The sequence below is a fragment of the Silurus aristotelis genome (genome assembly GCF_946808225.1).
Source record: "Silurus aristotelis genome assembly, chromosome: 8".
NCBI classification, from domain to species: domain Eukaryota; kingdom Metazoa; phylum Chordata; class Actinopteri; order Siluriformes; family Siluridae; genus Silurus; species Silurus aristotelis.
In genome coordinates, this window is record NC_139581.1 from 19,091,620 (window position 1) to 19,108,457 (window position 16,838).

Below are 16,838 nucleotides of genomic sequence, written 5' to 3' on the forward strand. Positions count from 1 at the left end.
TACAAAATAATGGCTGCATCTTGTTTTCAGAAGGCATTTCACACAACTGGTTTTGAGTTCTTATCAATTGATAAGCATGTTTATCTATGGTCTATTTACTTTTCTCTGTAACTTGGCAACTGCACAACCTGTTTTCAACCTTCCTAAAATCTTCTACACCACAGATTGCTACAAATCCTCCAATGGTTTCCTGTAGATGCCCACATCAGATTTAAACCACTGATGCTTGCCAAGAAATATAGACCAGTACACATCCACCTCATAGCATTTATCAAACCGCACTTCTGCCAATCCTCTAGCACTGCACAACTGGTCCCACTGTTTCTCAGAGTACAAAGAAAGCATGCTTTAAGCCTCTTTGCTCTTCTGGCACCTACTGTAGGGAGTGGAGAACATGCCCTAAATCCAAATAGCTAAGTCACTAGTCTTCACATGACATCTAAAGATCTCCCTCTTCCAGAAGTACTTATAACCACTTTAAAAAAATTATTAAATAGACTTTTGTGTGCATTACATATTATATTACCTCTCCAAAATAAACCTAGACTCATGGTACTCTAAGTTCTTAACCTAGTGAATTAATATTAGGATGTATTTATTGACAGGGCAATATTTGCTTAGATAATATAAATAAATAAATAAATAAATAAATAAATAAATAAATAAATAAATAAATTAATTAATAAATAAATAAATGGTAAAATTTGTTTAATTAAGCAATTTTTTACCCACAAGTTTTCCTCCAATATGTGTGGACTTTTCCTCCAGGCAATTAACTTTTTTTATTTATTTTTTTCTGTAATATAGACATCATATCAGTGGTGGGCCATCAGATTTCAGCCTCTATGTGCTGCCATGTCAATCTAATCTGCCCAGGGCCTTCAAAGTCTGGACTGCTAGCCATTTTTAGCATAGAGAATATTAGCAATAGGTCTGTTTCTTTAACCAATCAGATTTCAAATTCGCCTCAAAGGGTCAGCTGGCTGTCCCAGAATAGCGTCAGCATTTTTCCGTCCTCTGATTACCAAGTTAGACTCGCAAAACACATCGAAGCACTCTATACACATGAATACATCTGAGTTAGACTTTTTTATGCCCACAATGGCTAACGGAGAATGAGAAATTGATTTGGGCTCGGACATACTTAAAAGTCCATTTTCAAGAAAAGCTAGACATCGTAAAGAGAGAGATCGGCCAACCCCAAAGCTAGCTAGCTTGTCTCAGCCCAGGAAAGGGTTTGATCACCACCTCCAAAACAGTGTATATGAGCGGTACCACTGGATAAGAGCCTCTGAGGAGCAGTGCAAATTAAGACTATGCATCTTTGGTGAGTAGGTTGTATTTTATTACATTGTTTTTATGTTTTTGTCATGTTATTAGACAAACAGTGATCCTGAACTTCTACAGATGATGTAGGTCTCACAGTTGCAGTTGTAGTGTAGAGGTTTGAAGTTGTCTCAACTGCCATCTAAATGCCTCTCTCTCTGTAATGCCATGCGTTGTTATATTGCGTTTTTGTATAGTATTGATGGTTTCTGTAAATGCGACGTGATAGTGGTGGTATTAAGAGGTGGATTAAGTCACGTAAGTTCCCACTGAAGGCCCAGGTACCAAATGCACGGCCCGCCACTGATTATATATGTATTTATATATAATTTATTAGAGTTAAGTAATCAAAGAGTAAATGCAGGAAAGGCATATATTTCTGCTGAATGCCTGAATGTTCTCAGAATATTTCAACTCTTACACTGTCAAATTGTCAAAAATTATAAGAGTGCAACAGTTATACATAATTTGGAGCATTTTAAAGTTTCACAGCCAGATAAATTCTGTGAAAGCACATTGTTTAAATTAAGTAAAAAAAAACTAAATAAAATATAGGAGTTTGCACTCAGTAAAATACATCAAGAAATTGGCAAAATAAATGTAGGCATTTGTGAAAACAAATATGTATATATTGTATATTTACAATTACAATTGTATGAAAATTGTCTATTTATTCTGATTTATTACCTATGCCTAGTTCCATTATTCTATCAAGGTAAAATTATGGGGGGTAAAGGAAGGAGGGTTTTTCAAACCATCTGACAGGTGGCACCTGGCAGGTGATTTTTGGCCTGCCCAAATGCAGTTTAAAATTGTGGCATACTGAAGACGGAAGCTGTGTGGTGCCATTAAATACCAACTCTATATAAGATCTGTGTCTGCAGACTTTAATCTGTCCCCTTGACACCTTGAAGCTTGGTAATGGCAATCATTATGACTCTACATCTAAGCTTAAACAAAAGTCTGCAAAAACTCTTAATACTGTAGTTAAGATTTCTTTGCCTCATCAGACAATGAGAAAATAGACCCGCCAGATTAATGCAGTGGCATTTTCTCTCCGCGTGGAGACTTTGTCCTGACGTTGTGAGCTTTATTCCCATCCAACCTGAAATTAGTTCCAGCCTAATTAATCATTGCACAAAGATGACAGCCTTAAACATTAAAAGGTCATTTGTCTAGGTGCCTTTAAAGACATACAAGATAAAGAGGAGGTCTTGTCTAATTGCACTGGTTGGAACCGTTTTCATAGAGCCCAGGCACCAAAAAGACATGGCTTCCTAATCACTGATCTGAAAATGCTAGAGCTTGTTTGATGCAAATGACAACGTGGCCTTGTGTTCCCTGAGCAGAGATTGCTTTGGTAATGTGCCACCATATAAAGAGATCAAAATGCTTGCTGCTGTTCCGAGCACAATCATTTCAAAACCCAGTATGCAAGAATTTATCAGACATGATTTGAACACACACACACACACACACACACACACACACACACACACACACACATATATATACGCTCAATATGCCCCCTACTGTTAAATTGTCGATACGTTTTCACTGCTCATTGCAATGACAGTAGCATAAAAATGAAACTTTCTGTTTAGCCAACAGTTGGTCTGCCTGTCTCTCTGTCTCTCTTTGTCTGTCTTTCTCTCTCGTTCTTTCTCAGAATAATGAAGTTCATTGATTTCCGAACCGATTTTAAAACCGGTTTAGTTAAATTCTGCATGAAGATGGACATTGAAGATTTGAGACATGCAAAAGTCTTTCTGTACAGAGTGGTCCAGAGTAGAAGCAGACTAATATGGAGCTAAATTTCAGCTATACTTGTGCTTGTCCTACCAGGGCCCACGGTAGGAATGTAATGGAGCAAATGAAAACATTATTCCATTTGTATGTGTTCAGAAAGAACAATAAAAACATTTAAAAAACAACTTTTAAAACAGGGTAGTAGTACACATTATTATAGTCCATAAATACAAAGAAACCTTTCCTTTTAACAATGCGTTATCACTAATACGCATTCCAAACCCCATTATCCAAGTCTATTTCATTGGGCCTAATTAAATGCACTCATTTCATTTGTTCTTAGTTACTGACAATCTAACCTTACTCTTGACAAAGTACTGAGAGGTAGCAAAGCTGGTGCTGAGCTTTGTGAATTCCATTAACGGTAATTACATGATTATATAGCAACATTTCACAGCCTTAAATCGTTTGAACCTTTTAGTTAGGTTGAACCTGAACTTACCTATTCTGAAGGAGAGTGGCCCACTGGTGGCACTTCTCACCCACATTGCTAAGAAGAGCAAAGGCGCCCAGGGTGCGAGCATCTTCTATGCCTCCTCATGGGTCCTGGCCCGGGGATGCCCCTTCTCACAGCCACCTAGCAAAGCAAACACCAACAAAAAATCCCATTGAATGAGTATAGCAGGAAGGAAGCAAAATCCAATTTCCAGACATACTAGCCTACAAAAACTACTGTGCATCCAGAAACTATTCACAGCGCTTCACTTTTTCCACATTTCGTTATGTTACATCTTTATTCCAAAATGGATTAAATGTATTATTTTCCTCGAAATTCTACAAGCAATAAACCATATTGACAACATAAAAAGGTGTGTTTGAAATCTTTGCAAATTTCTTCAAAATATAAAAAAAATCACATGTATATCACATAAGTATTCCCAGCCTTTGTTCAATACATTGTTGAAGGACCTTTGGCACCAATTACAGTCTTAAGTCTTCTTTTTTCTCAAGCTCCATCAGGTTGGATGTGAAGCATCGGTGCACTGTGATTTTCAGATCTCTCCAGAGATGTTTATTCGAGTTCAAGTCTGGGCTCTGGTTGGGCCACTCAAGGACATTCACAGAGTCGTCCCATATCCAATACTTTGTTATCTTGGCTATGTGCTTAGGTTTGTTATACTTTTAAATGAACTGCTGCCCCAGTCTGAGGTCCAGAGTACTCTGAAGCAGGTTTTCTTCAAGGATGTCTCTGTACATGGCTGCATTCATCTTTCCCTCGATCCTGACTAGTCTTCCAGGTCCTGCCGCTGAAAACATCCCCACAGCATGATGCTGCAACCACCATGCTTCACTGTAGGGATGGTTTTTGGCCAGGTAATAAGCGGTGCCTGGTTTTCTTCGGACATGACATTTGCCATATAGATAAAAGATTTCAATCTTCATTTCTTATAGTCTGAGAGTCCTACAGTTGCCTTTTGGCAAACTCCAGGTGGGCTGTCATGTGCCTTTTACTGAGTAGTGGCCACTTTACCATACAAGCATGATTTGTTCAGTGCTACAGAGATTGTTGTTCTTCTGGAAGGTTCTTCTCTCGCCACAGAGAAACGCTGGAGCACTTTTAGAGTGACTTTTTGGTCACCTCCCTGACCAAGGCCCTTCTCCCCTGATCACTCAGTTTGGCCTGGTGGCCCGCTAGGAAGAGTCCTGGTAGTTTTAAACTTCTTCCATGTACAATGTACTCATTGGGACCTTCAATGCCTCGGAAATGTTTCTGTACCCTTCCCCAGATCTGTGGTTTAATATAATCTTGTCTCAGAGGTCTACAGACAATTCATTTGACTTCATGGCTTGATTTGTGGTCTGACATGCACTGTTTACTGTGGGACCTCATAGAGACAGGTGTGTGCCTTTTCAAATCATGTCCAATCCACTGAATTTTCCACATGTGGACTACAATTAAGTTATAGAAACATCTCAAGGATAATCAATGGAAACAGATGCACCTGTGCTCAATTTTGAGTGTCATGGTAAAAGCTGTTAATACTTTTGTACATGTGATTTTCTGCATTTTCTTTTAAATGTGCAAAGATTTCAAACCAATGTCTTAAAGTTTGTCATTATGGGGTATTTGTAGAAAATTATGAATTTAATCCATTTTGGAATAAGGCTGTAACATAACAAAATGTGGAAAAAGTGAAGCGCTGTGAATACTTTTTGGATACACTGTACTGTATTTTATACATTATTACTGTATCTGGTTCAAACTGATTAAATTACCGTGTTTAACCTTAAAGAATAACCTTTTCCTAGCAAAAACAATATCCAATGAGGAATGAAGTTGTTTTATTTAATTCAAATGAAATAAACTTACTACTGAGGTAATTTATTTTATTTACAGTTTGCACTGCTCATCACTTCGGGGCCTATTGCACACTGAACCATTGTTATCATTGTTATGCTTATGTAGAGTTGGGAAAAAACAAAAATAAATAAACAATAAATAGCAAGTGTCAAGTTGATAGATGGATATACCACATGTTCAATACAGTAAGTGCTTCCTGAGACATGTCACTACATTATCACAGCAGGAAAATGACGGTTAGAAAACATAGAGAGCCTAAAATCAATCCTCTCCAACATAATTGTGCCAAATAACTACGTGCCTTTTGTACAGTGGGCTTGCACAGTGGAATACTAAATCAATCGAGTTGGCCATGACAGGACCTGTAGAGTGTCCAATATTCATCTGTGTCACAAGAATAAAGGATAAAGCATAAAGCAAAGTCTTGTTTACTCATTAGATCATGTCAAAGTCTAATTTTATTGGTCACACACAGTAACATAAAATAGAATTTTCATTGGAGATGATTTCTATATAGTAGAAAATATAAGGAATATAATGGGATGCAAAAGTTTCCAAAACCCCCCCCCCAAAAAAACAATAAGACTGCATTTTAAATAAAGTGCAGATAGGTGCAGTTGTTTGTTCAATATACTCAGAAAAATCATACAAAAAATCAGGCTGAGATGGTGGGTGTTCTGCAAACAATTCCAAGGTCTAGTTCTGTGTGTTCTCTCAGATAGCCTGTGGGAAAAACCTCCTCATCGTTCACTCTGTGTTGGCCTTTAGAGCGAGGAAGAGCCCATTGTTCAAATGGCTGAGGTCCTGCACTATCTTCCTGGCTTTGGTCCAGCACCGATTATTGTAGCTAGACTGTAGGCCAGGGAGATCAGTGTGGATGGCACGCTCAGTTGATCACACCTCCCTCTGGAAAGCCTCCGTATTCTTCCTGGTGTTTTTCCTATATTCATATTTACATTTATATATAAAAGGGATTTGGCAGATGCCCTTCTCCAAGGCAACTTACAATTATCTTATTTAAACAACCTTGCTCAAAGGCAAGCTTGATAGTGCTGCAATTTTTACTCTCGCCCTTATGATCATAAGTCCATCGTCCAAGTGCAGAATCACTTATGCGTCTACGGTGGTAAAAATGGTTATGGCCTTTTACACCAGGGTTTTAATATGACATGATCATGACAAGTCCTGCATAATGTGAACACAAGGGTAATGCAAATGGTTCACTCTCTCCACTCCCTGTTGAATTAATCTCCTCCAGGTTAGCCACCTTCTTGTTATCAAAGATCATCCCCACCACAACAGTCATCAACTAATTTGACAATGGAGGTCGAGTTGAAAATGTCCATAAGGTCATAAAGTGTACAGTGAGTACAAGATGGGACACAAGACCTGAGGGCTCCAATACTGACACAGTGGATTTAAAAAGTGTACACACTTATGAAATTGTAGGTTTTTAAAATATAAAGACAATAATAAAAAAATATTTAATGCAATATTCCAACAAACAGAAATCCAAAGGAAAAAAAATATATATATATACTTAATTATTAGGAACATTTAATAAAATAATAATTAAAAAAATATATTACAGTTGATTGCAAGTCTGAACACCCCTCCCAACTAGTAATCTGTGAAAGCACCCTTTGCCTTTATAATGGCATTAAATCTTTATAAATAAGTCTCTATTAACTTTACACACCTAGACTTTGGAATTTTACTCTTCTTTGCAAAAAAAAAAAAAACGTACGTTTTCTCTCCTATCCATCTTGACAAGTGCCCCTGGCGCACCCGAAGAGAAGCAGCCCCAAAACATAATGCTTCCCCCACCATGCTTCACTGTTGGTATGGTGTTCTTTAGATGATGCTTTGTATTGACTTTACGCCAAACATTCCTTTTCGAATTATGGGCAAAAATTTCAACCTTTCTCTTGTCTGACTACAACACATTTTCCACCATTGTTTGGGGTGACAATAAATCTATTGGCATAATTCAGAAGGGTTTGCATATTCTTTTTTGGTGAATAAATACAGGAGATGGTACTGTAGTCACATGGAAGGAGTGTAATTCTTCCAGTGATGTAAAAAGTTTTCTTCTTGTCCTACAACAGTTGACATATGTTGGTTTTAATCAGAATCACTTTTATGGTTGGCAGGTGGATGCTATTTAACTATGGAGCTAATTTTGAATGTTATTCGTTAAATGTGAGTGGACAGCCCCCATATGTATGTGTAAGTATGTGGAAACTTATGCAATTAGGTGGTTGTAGGGTTTTCTATTTAAAATATTCCTAATTGTTAAAATGTTTCTCTGTTGAAAGATCACATTAAAGATATTACGTGTCTGACCTCTATGTCTTTAGATTTTCAAAATTCTGCAATTTCATAAGGGTGTGTAGACTTTTTATATGCACTGTGCTAAGAGAGGGTGAGATACAAGCCCCCCCATCCCTCAAAGTCCCAGGATGTTCAACTGAGTCTTGACTAATTCCCTCTTCTGATGTGCAGATGGTTCTGGGTTGTGTAGGAGGTATACAATGGTGTTCTTGTTAAAATTATAGAAACGGTATATTAACCTGGTCAGTACTATGAATTGTAACATTTGTAATTTGATTGCTTCCAAAAATGGAAAATAATGTTTTGGAAAATAGGTACTTTTCATTAGATATTTAATTTAGATTAAATAATAAATCTCCACATAACATACTTCTGCCTTTCTTGTGTGTTACTTTTCATAAAAAACATCCAACAAATGAGCAAAATTTAAATCATGTTTGCTGGAGTTTCCTTGAATTCAAACTGGCATCCTGAAAACCGACACAGCCACTGTAATATGTAAAGGAGTAGATAAAATGTTAAAATAATCTTTCTTCTAAGCTTAAGCTTGATACTGTAGGTTTGCAATTGAAGTTAAGGCACAGTTCTCCAGTTACATGTTGACAGACAAATACAAATATGACTGTGAGCTTGCAGATATACCTCATGTAGTCTTCAAATAGAGGGCTGCCCAAATGTTTGGTCATTTAATTTTTTTATTTTTTATGAGAATGCTCTCTGTGGATATCTGTGCAATATTTCACGCTTTGCCGTCAGCTTCTGTCAAATACACCTCGTAGTCTTCAAGTTTGTATGAATTGTCAGGCACAGGAGAAACATTTGACTGGCTGATACTTTTGTGAAATTTGCTGAAAACTGTCAGGACTACAGTTTGTTGGCACAGTTTGATCAAAAACCATTGCACCACATATTGGTTTTAATCTTGTAACATTGTATTCCACCTGCTTCGGCTTTGCGTTCGAGGACTATTGGGACACACACAGGTGTATACACACACACACACATACACACACTTACACACACACAGTTACATTCTTAAAGGTGTATTAGGCAAGGTCTTTAATAGTTACTTAAGTAGATTCAACTGTGCAATTATATATTTATTAAATTTTTTCTTATAGAGCTCATCTCATCTATATACACAAAGCAATGACCGGCATTAGTATTAGCATGACATTACTTTCAGTCATTGCTTATACAGCCCTAACATCTTAAAACCATTTACAATGGTCCACTGCTTTGACTTACAGTTAACACTATTGTCAGGGCTGTGACTTCTGACGATCAACTCCCTCTGACTAATCTGATTCGTAATCGACAGCCCTGTGGTATTAAGAACTCACTGAGGAGTTTAAAAGACACAGCAGATTGTAAATTCTACACTTTTTCTTTTTCAGTCAGAACAATTGTCATCTTGTTAAAAAATAAATTAAAATAAAACATTGTTGCCATCTCCATGGCATGCCACCAGATCCACTGAATAAGAAAAAACTAATATATTTCAGAACAAATGTGACAAACATAGACAAGGCCTAAAAATCACCCACTGTTTTAATTATATCAAGTGAATGGAGGCTGCCAAGCTAACAATAATGATGATATTTATCTTTTCAAAGCAGAAACTGGCAGAAACTCAACTATTTAGTCAGTCTATTTGTTAATTGTCTTTGTGTATTATGTGCTACAGTGAGAGCAGAAAGAAAGAGCAGCAATATGCTTGACCTATAGGGATGCTAGTGTGTGATGTTTTTTTTTACAAGTTTAAAATAGAACATGGGTTAGAAACTCAATGCACAAGTTTAATGGTAATCAAAATGAAAAGAAGCCACCAAAATAGAACTGAATTATACTGACAATAGTGAATTAAAAGCTAACACACAACAAACCACACAACAAAGCACAATTTCAGTTAATCTAACAGCATAATAGTGAATATTAAAATATATTCATACTAAATATATTCAAACTAACAGTACACCTCTCTTAAAACTGCATGCATAAATAATGAAACTTGCAGTGACCTGATTGTATCTACCATTTGACACATTTATATACAGCAGTGATTATCAGATGAATTACTAGTTGTGCATTTCACACAAAGGCCTTCAGTGTTGTCCTATCTGAATCAGTCCACCTCTTAATAACATCACATAGAAACCATCAGTTTTATACAGAGTATAACAAAGTGTATAACAAAGTGCCTCAAAGACAGGTATCTCATGATGTGAGAATGAATGCCATTACTAAAGAAAGAAACCCAATGGACACAATTCAACAATTCTCCTTTAACTACAGCCACAGCTGCACCAGCTACACATCATCAATAGCAGAAGGATCAATATTAAACTCATTAAATGACCCCTGGATTTTCTGTGTATTTTTTTTTTGCATCTTTGTTAATTTAATTAATTGGAAATTTAAGGCAAATGTTGTGGTTTTCATTTTGGAAATTCTACAAGAGTCTTTTTGAAGTCTTTTAAATGTCCTTGTCAGTGTATCTGCGACCAAATCAATTTCTTCTCCTCTGTCAGACGTTGTTGAAAGCAAAACAGTTATTAAATCCTCACTAAAATATTTTAGTTTGTGGCAGTTTGCAGCAGACGTGGTTTGAGAGCTGACTCTTAAATGTTTTACAAAATTGTATTTAATAAAATATTAATCAAATGAATGCAATACACATTTTACTATATTGATTAAATTAATTAAATTGGCACAAATTCAATTGATTAAATAACATTTGAATAAATAGTCTAAATAAATTAAAATTAAATATAGTTTATATTTGTTAGACCCCGTTTGTGTGTGTGTGTGTGTGTGTGTGTGTGTGTGTGTGTGTGTGTGTGTGTGTTTTACATTTAATATGTAATTTACTAAAGATATATAAATTACAGTATATTCTACTTAACTGTTCTTATTTCAGCATACTTTAACAAATGTCTTCATTCCTTCCATCTATCATTCAGTCACTCCCTCGATATGTGGAATTGTCAGGATTTTCTCCTTTTAACAGAATTTCTTAAATCTGTACAAAAGACGCTAGTGAATTTAGCCACTAGCCACTTCCTGGTTAGCAGGTGAGCCTAGCACTATGGATTTTTTTTGTGTTTTCACGCATGCACAAAACAAATCTTATTTCCGGTACGGAGTGAGTAGCCACAGTGACACTGCGCTAACTCTAGTTTATTTTTGCATTGTTGTGCGTTTTCAAAATTCGAAATAATGAAAAATGCGCTTTAAGTGTTAGGCAGAGACTAAACAAATTTGCGGTCTGCCACTTTATGCGTTCGTGAGGGTACTCAGATTTTAACTGTATTCTGCGCAAAAAATTTTTTAAAATTCTCCTGAATAAACATGAAAAACATCTACTGACCCTTTTCAAAAGCAGCCTGTGGCAGGAGGATAAAATCTTTCTACATTAAAGTGAAACTGCTGTACTGCTTTGGGGAAAAATGTCATGCTTTTCAGAGGCAGCAAATTAGTGGTCCCTAAATCACCTCACCTCTTATCACATGAAATGTCACAATGATTAACTGCATGCTGAAATTGTGAAAAAGTTATACAGAAAAAAGGTGGGAAAAGTGAAACTAGCACTAAAGAAATACATTTGAATGAGAACAGCTATTTTTAATTTATTGCTGACTATTTAGAGGCTTTTCTAAAGATAAAGCAGCAGAAATTTGAATTGAGGTGTGGGAAAAAATGAATGCAGACTCTTCAGAAAGAGGCTTTAGAGAGCTTTTGAGATTACTACTAAAGATGATGGATTGAAAGGGAAATGTTTTTTTGCTGAGACAAAATGAAGCATCCTGGCAGTAGTGGAGTTTCTAAAGCCAAAGGTCTTTTCAGAGGATCTCTAGAAAAGCATAGTGAAGTGGGATATGATTGATTATGTTACATGCTACAAATACTTTTGTTTTTTTTAGCTAGTTCGGTAATTCAGTGTTAAATAATTGCATGATGTGGTTAATATTTCTCATCTTTATCAATACATTTAAATGTACAATACATTTTCCTCTAAAAAAAATGGATGTGCTTACAATGTGCTGGCATTATGATTACCATACAAGATGCAAGATAAGCATGGAAAGCAATTATTTCAGGTTTCTTTCTCCCTTTTTTCCCTGATTTTCTATCCTGTTAATTTGGTCACGGCTGACTCTCTCCCAACAGGCACTGCTCCCCTCTCACATGACACTCCTCTCTAAGCATGTGAAGCTATGCATTTTTATTACATGCACTTATTAAAGTGCTGAGATTGATAGGGAAAAGAGAGAATCTCTCTCTTGGGCTCCTGGTCATGAATGGCTGTGGTATCATCAAGATTCCAACTCAATATTTTCTAGATGATAGGGTGGACATTTTAGGAGTCAAAGAACAAAGAAAGTGATTTTTTCATGCACTACATGAACAAAGGTTTCCAAATAACAACAATGATGAAACCCTAAGTGGGTATTCATACATTGCTTTAATTAACACCTAGCTAAATTCTGAGCTAATCAGGGAATTAACATGGAATGCTTTTCCAGTTCAGAACTAGGACTTCACCAGTTCATAATCAGAATTTTACACTAGGATTGATCCCCAAAAGGAAACTGTTGAATTCTGCAATAAAGCTATTAATCAACAGCAATATTAACATGATGAACAAAAAGAGACATAATAGCATAGTATTTCAAGTTGTCTAATATACTCCCATAATAAAATAGACATGCATGAATTTATTTGGAACATGCTGTAGACCAAAAGCCATAAAAGGCTGTACATTTTTTATACAGAAAAATATGCTATTTATTTGTTGAATCATTTGAAAACCCTTAATGTGTAAATATTGAAGAAAAAAAACCCCCTGATATTCACATTTTCTTAAGCTACTCATGTAATTCCATTTCCAATATGAAAAAAAAAAAACATACTGACTGTGATTATAATGGTCAGCTTTTATCTGTATGATAAAATGTGGCCATTATTTTAGATTTAATGACTGTATGGACAGTTGTGACTAAAATCTTTGCTGATTCAAACACTGATCTTGGATTTCCCAAATCAAGCAACTACTCATCTGAGGAAAAAAAAGGAAATCTCAGCCATTGATGAAAAGATTCACTGAATCAAGGAGCTGAAACCAAACTGAATAAACACCATTCACATGTGTCATGTGTCATGTGTATACCAAGGTCTATGAAAGTCTATAAAAGAATTTTAGTTATAGGTCTCAGTGGGCATTATTTATATATTGGTTTGTATGTTTCTTTTTTTCAATTTGAAACTGAGAAGGCCGTGAGCTAAAAGGAATCATTTATAAATTAAGCCATGATTAAAGATACTAATTCATTCACCATTTGTCTTAACAAGTTGAAATAATATGAAAAGGTGCATGCCAGTTAGAAAGGTGAGTGAAGGAGCTTAAAGGAACAAAAACAAATGATAGTATGTAACAGTACAATTATAGTATATTGTATAGTGTATGTATATATATATATATATATATATATATATATATATATATATATATATATATATATATATATATATTTTTTTTTTTTTTTTTTTTTTTTTTTTTTTTTTTTTTTAAATGAAATGTCTTATTTTGTGGTTTGACAATAGGTTTACATGTTGGATTCCTGTAAATGTTTCCTGTAAATATTTAATCATTTAGTCATTCAGTAAGGATTTCAGTGATCCCAGAACCTGAACCAGGAACAAAAATGCTAGAACATACCCTAAATTGGAAGACATCATGCATAGACATTTAAGTACTCATTTACCCATATGATAAATTAAACATAGCCAGGCAACGTCTCTGGGTTACGTATGTAACCCTCATTCCCGAGAGAACGAGACACTGCGTCGGAACGCGGCTGCGTTGTCCATGCTCTGAATAATGTGTGTAATCGGTCAAAATTGGAGGCAGGTTATTATGACTAGGAAGTATAAAATGCACACGGAGTGCAGCCAGCGCTCTGTTCTGTAACAGAGAAGGAAGCGCTGAAGAGACGCCGGGGTCTCGTTCACTCAGGGTTCTCGTTCCCACGTAACCCAGAGACGTTGCCTCGCTAGGTTTAATTTATCTTATGGGTAAATGAGTGCTTAAATGTCTATGTACGATGTCTTCCAATTTAGGGACATTCCCTCTCAGGAACTTGAGCTGTGTCGGAACGCTTTGGGAACAAGACTCCAGTCCCTGACTAGTGTGAAAGAGCACAGCTAGGTTGAATGACAAAGGAGCGGCACAAAGGTTAAGGTTGTTAAACCTGACAAAGATAAGCGGGGTGGACCAGCCCGCAGCGTGCAGAGGTCTTAAAGGGACACTCCAGAGGACCAAGCCTTACAGGCTGCCACACTCAGGCTCGAATGCGCTCTGACCCCGAATGGAGCGGGTGGACCAGAGGACCTGTAAGAGGACGCAATAGCATGAATAATCCATCTGCTGAGGGTCAGCTTATGAGCAGGAAGACCTCTCCTCGGAGGACCATAGCAGATGAACAATTGGGGCCACAAATGGGGGCCACATAGAGGACCTGTAGATCACCTACTCTCCTCAGAAAGCAGATAGCCAGCAAGAATGCAATCTAAATAGACAAGTGCCTCCATGAAATCTCGGCCTCTGGGTGCCGCTGAGAAAACACGTCAGGAGCGGTTCTCTGCCCAGTGAATGCCCTAACACTGCTGCATAATACGCGTAAAGGGCGGACACGTAGAGTTTAATGGTGGCTGGAGCCAACCCTTTTGCTATTTCTGCAGGAACTCCAGCACTAAACCAACCAAGCAGTGGACTGGGTCAAATCAGTGCTGAGCGCACCACACAGTGAACAGATGCCATGTCGTGGCATACGACCTCCTTAGAGTGAGCTCTGGATTGGAGAAGCGGGGCCAGAGAATATAAGAAGAACCATATGGGACAGGGTGGCATCTCTAGAGATGTAAACAGGTCCAAACCTCTCCCAGACCTGCTCCACCACAGGCACCCGGGTCTGGACCCCTGTCTTGACAGGGTGTCCACTTCTTCGTTCAACCAGCCAGGGATATAAGCTGCTTTCAGTGAGGCTTCCCCTGGGCCAACAGGAGGATCTGGTGTCTCAGCCTGTATAGGGGACACGAGCGCAGCCCCCTCTGGTGGTTAATATACAAGACCACCAAGGTGTTGTCGGAGCAGATCCACACACGATGGCCTCCGAAGTCCGGGAGGAAAGCCTCAGAGACAGAATTATAAGCCAGCATCTCTAGGCAATTGATGTCCCATACTAAATGGGGACTCTCCCATAGATCTTGCGTGAAGCGGCCACTCATGACTGCTTCCCACCCCATGAGGGACGCATCTGTCTTTAGCACTATGTGACGACTGGGGACTTCCAGCACGGGGCCCTAAAATAGGAAATAGGACCTGCCTGAGGGTCAGCATTTTGAACTAAAGCCTCATCAGAGAGCGGATCAGCTGACGTCGATTTTGGATAGGACGCAACCCACCGTCCTTTTTGGGAACTATGAAGTACCAGATGTACAACCCAGACTCTCTGTCTGACGGAGCAACCACCCTGATGCCCTCCTTTCTTAGGAGAGTGATTGCCTCTCGTTCCACGTTCAGAGCCTGCTCGCTTCCCACCAGAGTGGGACAGAGCCAGTTAAACCAGGGTGGACGAGACCCAAACTGAATTGTATACCCTAGCTCTTCAGTGCGCAGGACCAATTAAAACATGTCTGGCAGAACTATCCAGGCTGCTAGGTGCTCTCTTAAGGGTATCAGTCTCGCAAGACTCCAGTGCCCTGACCCAGCTCTAGTGATGAGAACTCCTGGTCCGCAACAACACCTGGCAAAAACCACGGAGGCAGCTCGCTGTACCTGGCCATGCCCTGAAACACATTTGTGGCAGGTTTAACAGGCAAGGTCCCTAAGGGGACCAGAGAGAAACAGGCACAAAGGAAGGTGGTGCTACACGCCCTCCAGTCATTCCCCAGCGGGTCCAGTCAGGACCTCTTGTTCGAAGCCCTCATATTGAACATGACATTCCTGAGATCTGGGATCCCTTACAGGGGAAGAGTGCATCGCAACACTGTCTCTACAATTCCCAGTGGGAAGTGCTGGGTTGCGGTTGGGGCTGCACCCAACGAGCAGCCCCATGAGAGTGGTGTGGGAGATACCGCTGGAACACTGCCGATTGTTTCTTCCCTTGTCTCTCTGTGGCTGTCATAGACCGACCAATGGCCTAAGCGGTTTCTTTTGTGGCACATAGCGTAAGCCCTTCACACCAGCGCTAATGTAGTACGCAGAGGCTTGGTGGGTAGAGTCAGGGTCTTAAGGGAGGATGCTGCACCTGGGGAGAGAAAGCCTGCTAGTGTCCCAACCCATGGCATGAATCCATAGCCATGATCCCTAAGCCCTATGATGTTGGAGTCTTGGGGCTAAAGGGGCGGGCCAAGAAGAGCCGCGCACAGGATCTGGACACCTCGTCACAACCTCCAGGAGCTCCTCGCAAGGAACTACCACCCCTTCCTTGGAGGAAGAGAGGCGGAGCTGCATGCTCGTGTGGCAGGAAAAAGACGCCTGCCTGATGCCTGCAAATGGGAGCTGTACCGAGCAGGTAAGGCAAGAGAAAGGGGCAAGCCCGTTTCCAAAACCTCTGCGAGGTATATTTGTGAACCACAAGGAGTGGGAGCAGAGCAATCGTATAGACATGCGAGCACAAAGCATGCAGCGCATGCCGAAAGTGCGTGCAGCATGCGCGTGCCCGCATGCGGCTTCCTCAGGAACCGATCTAGTGTTCTCCGCTCCCAAGCAAACAACGCATGGGCTGTGCTTTGTGCACAGTCAGAATGATTGCTTGTTTTTTTGGACAATTACCACTTACCTGAAGGGGACAAACACACAGAGAACAAGCAGAAGACTTTACTGCATGTGCGGTTTATACTTCCTGGTCGTGACATCACCCCAATGTTGAGAGCCTGCCTCCAATTTTGACTGATTACACACATTATTTAGAGCATGGACAACCAGCCGCATTCCCAAAGCAGATTGATGCAGCTCGAGTTCCTAAAAGGGAACCAAAGTATCATTTTCAGAGATTGCCGGATA

At 38.9% G+C, this 16,838-nt stretch overlaps 1 protein-coding gene across 3 annotated transcripts in view; it reads right to left on the reverse strand.

Annotated features, from left to right (window-relative positions):
• The window catches only part of grik4 (glutamate receptor, ionotropic, kainate 4), a 454,114-nt gene that overhangs the window by 239,655 nt on the left and 197,621 nt on the right, over nt 1-16,838 (reverse strand). For all 3 annotated transcript variants that reach the window (XM_083549394.1, XM_083549392.1, XM_083549393.1), the window contains one exon: nt 3,578-3,712. In XM_083549394.1, the coding sequence (XP_083405520.1) occupies nt 3,578-3,659 (82 nt within the window). In that variant the 5' untranslated portion in view covers nt 3,660-3,712. The remainder of the gene's footprint in view (nt 1-3,577; nt 3,713-16,838) is intronic.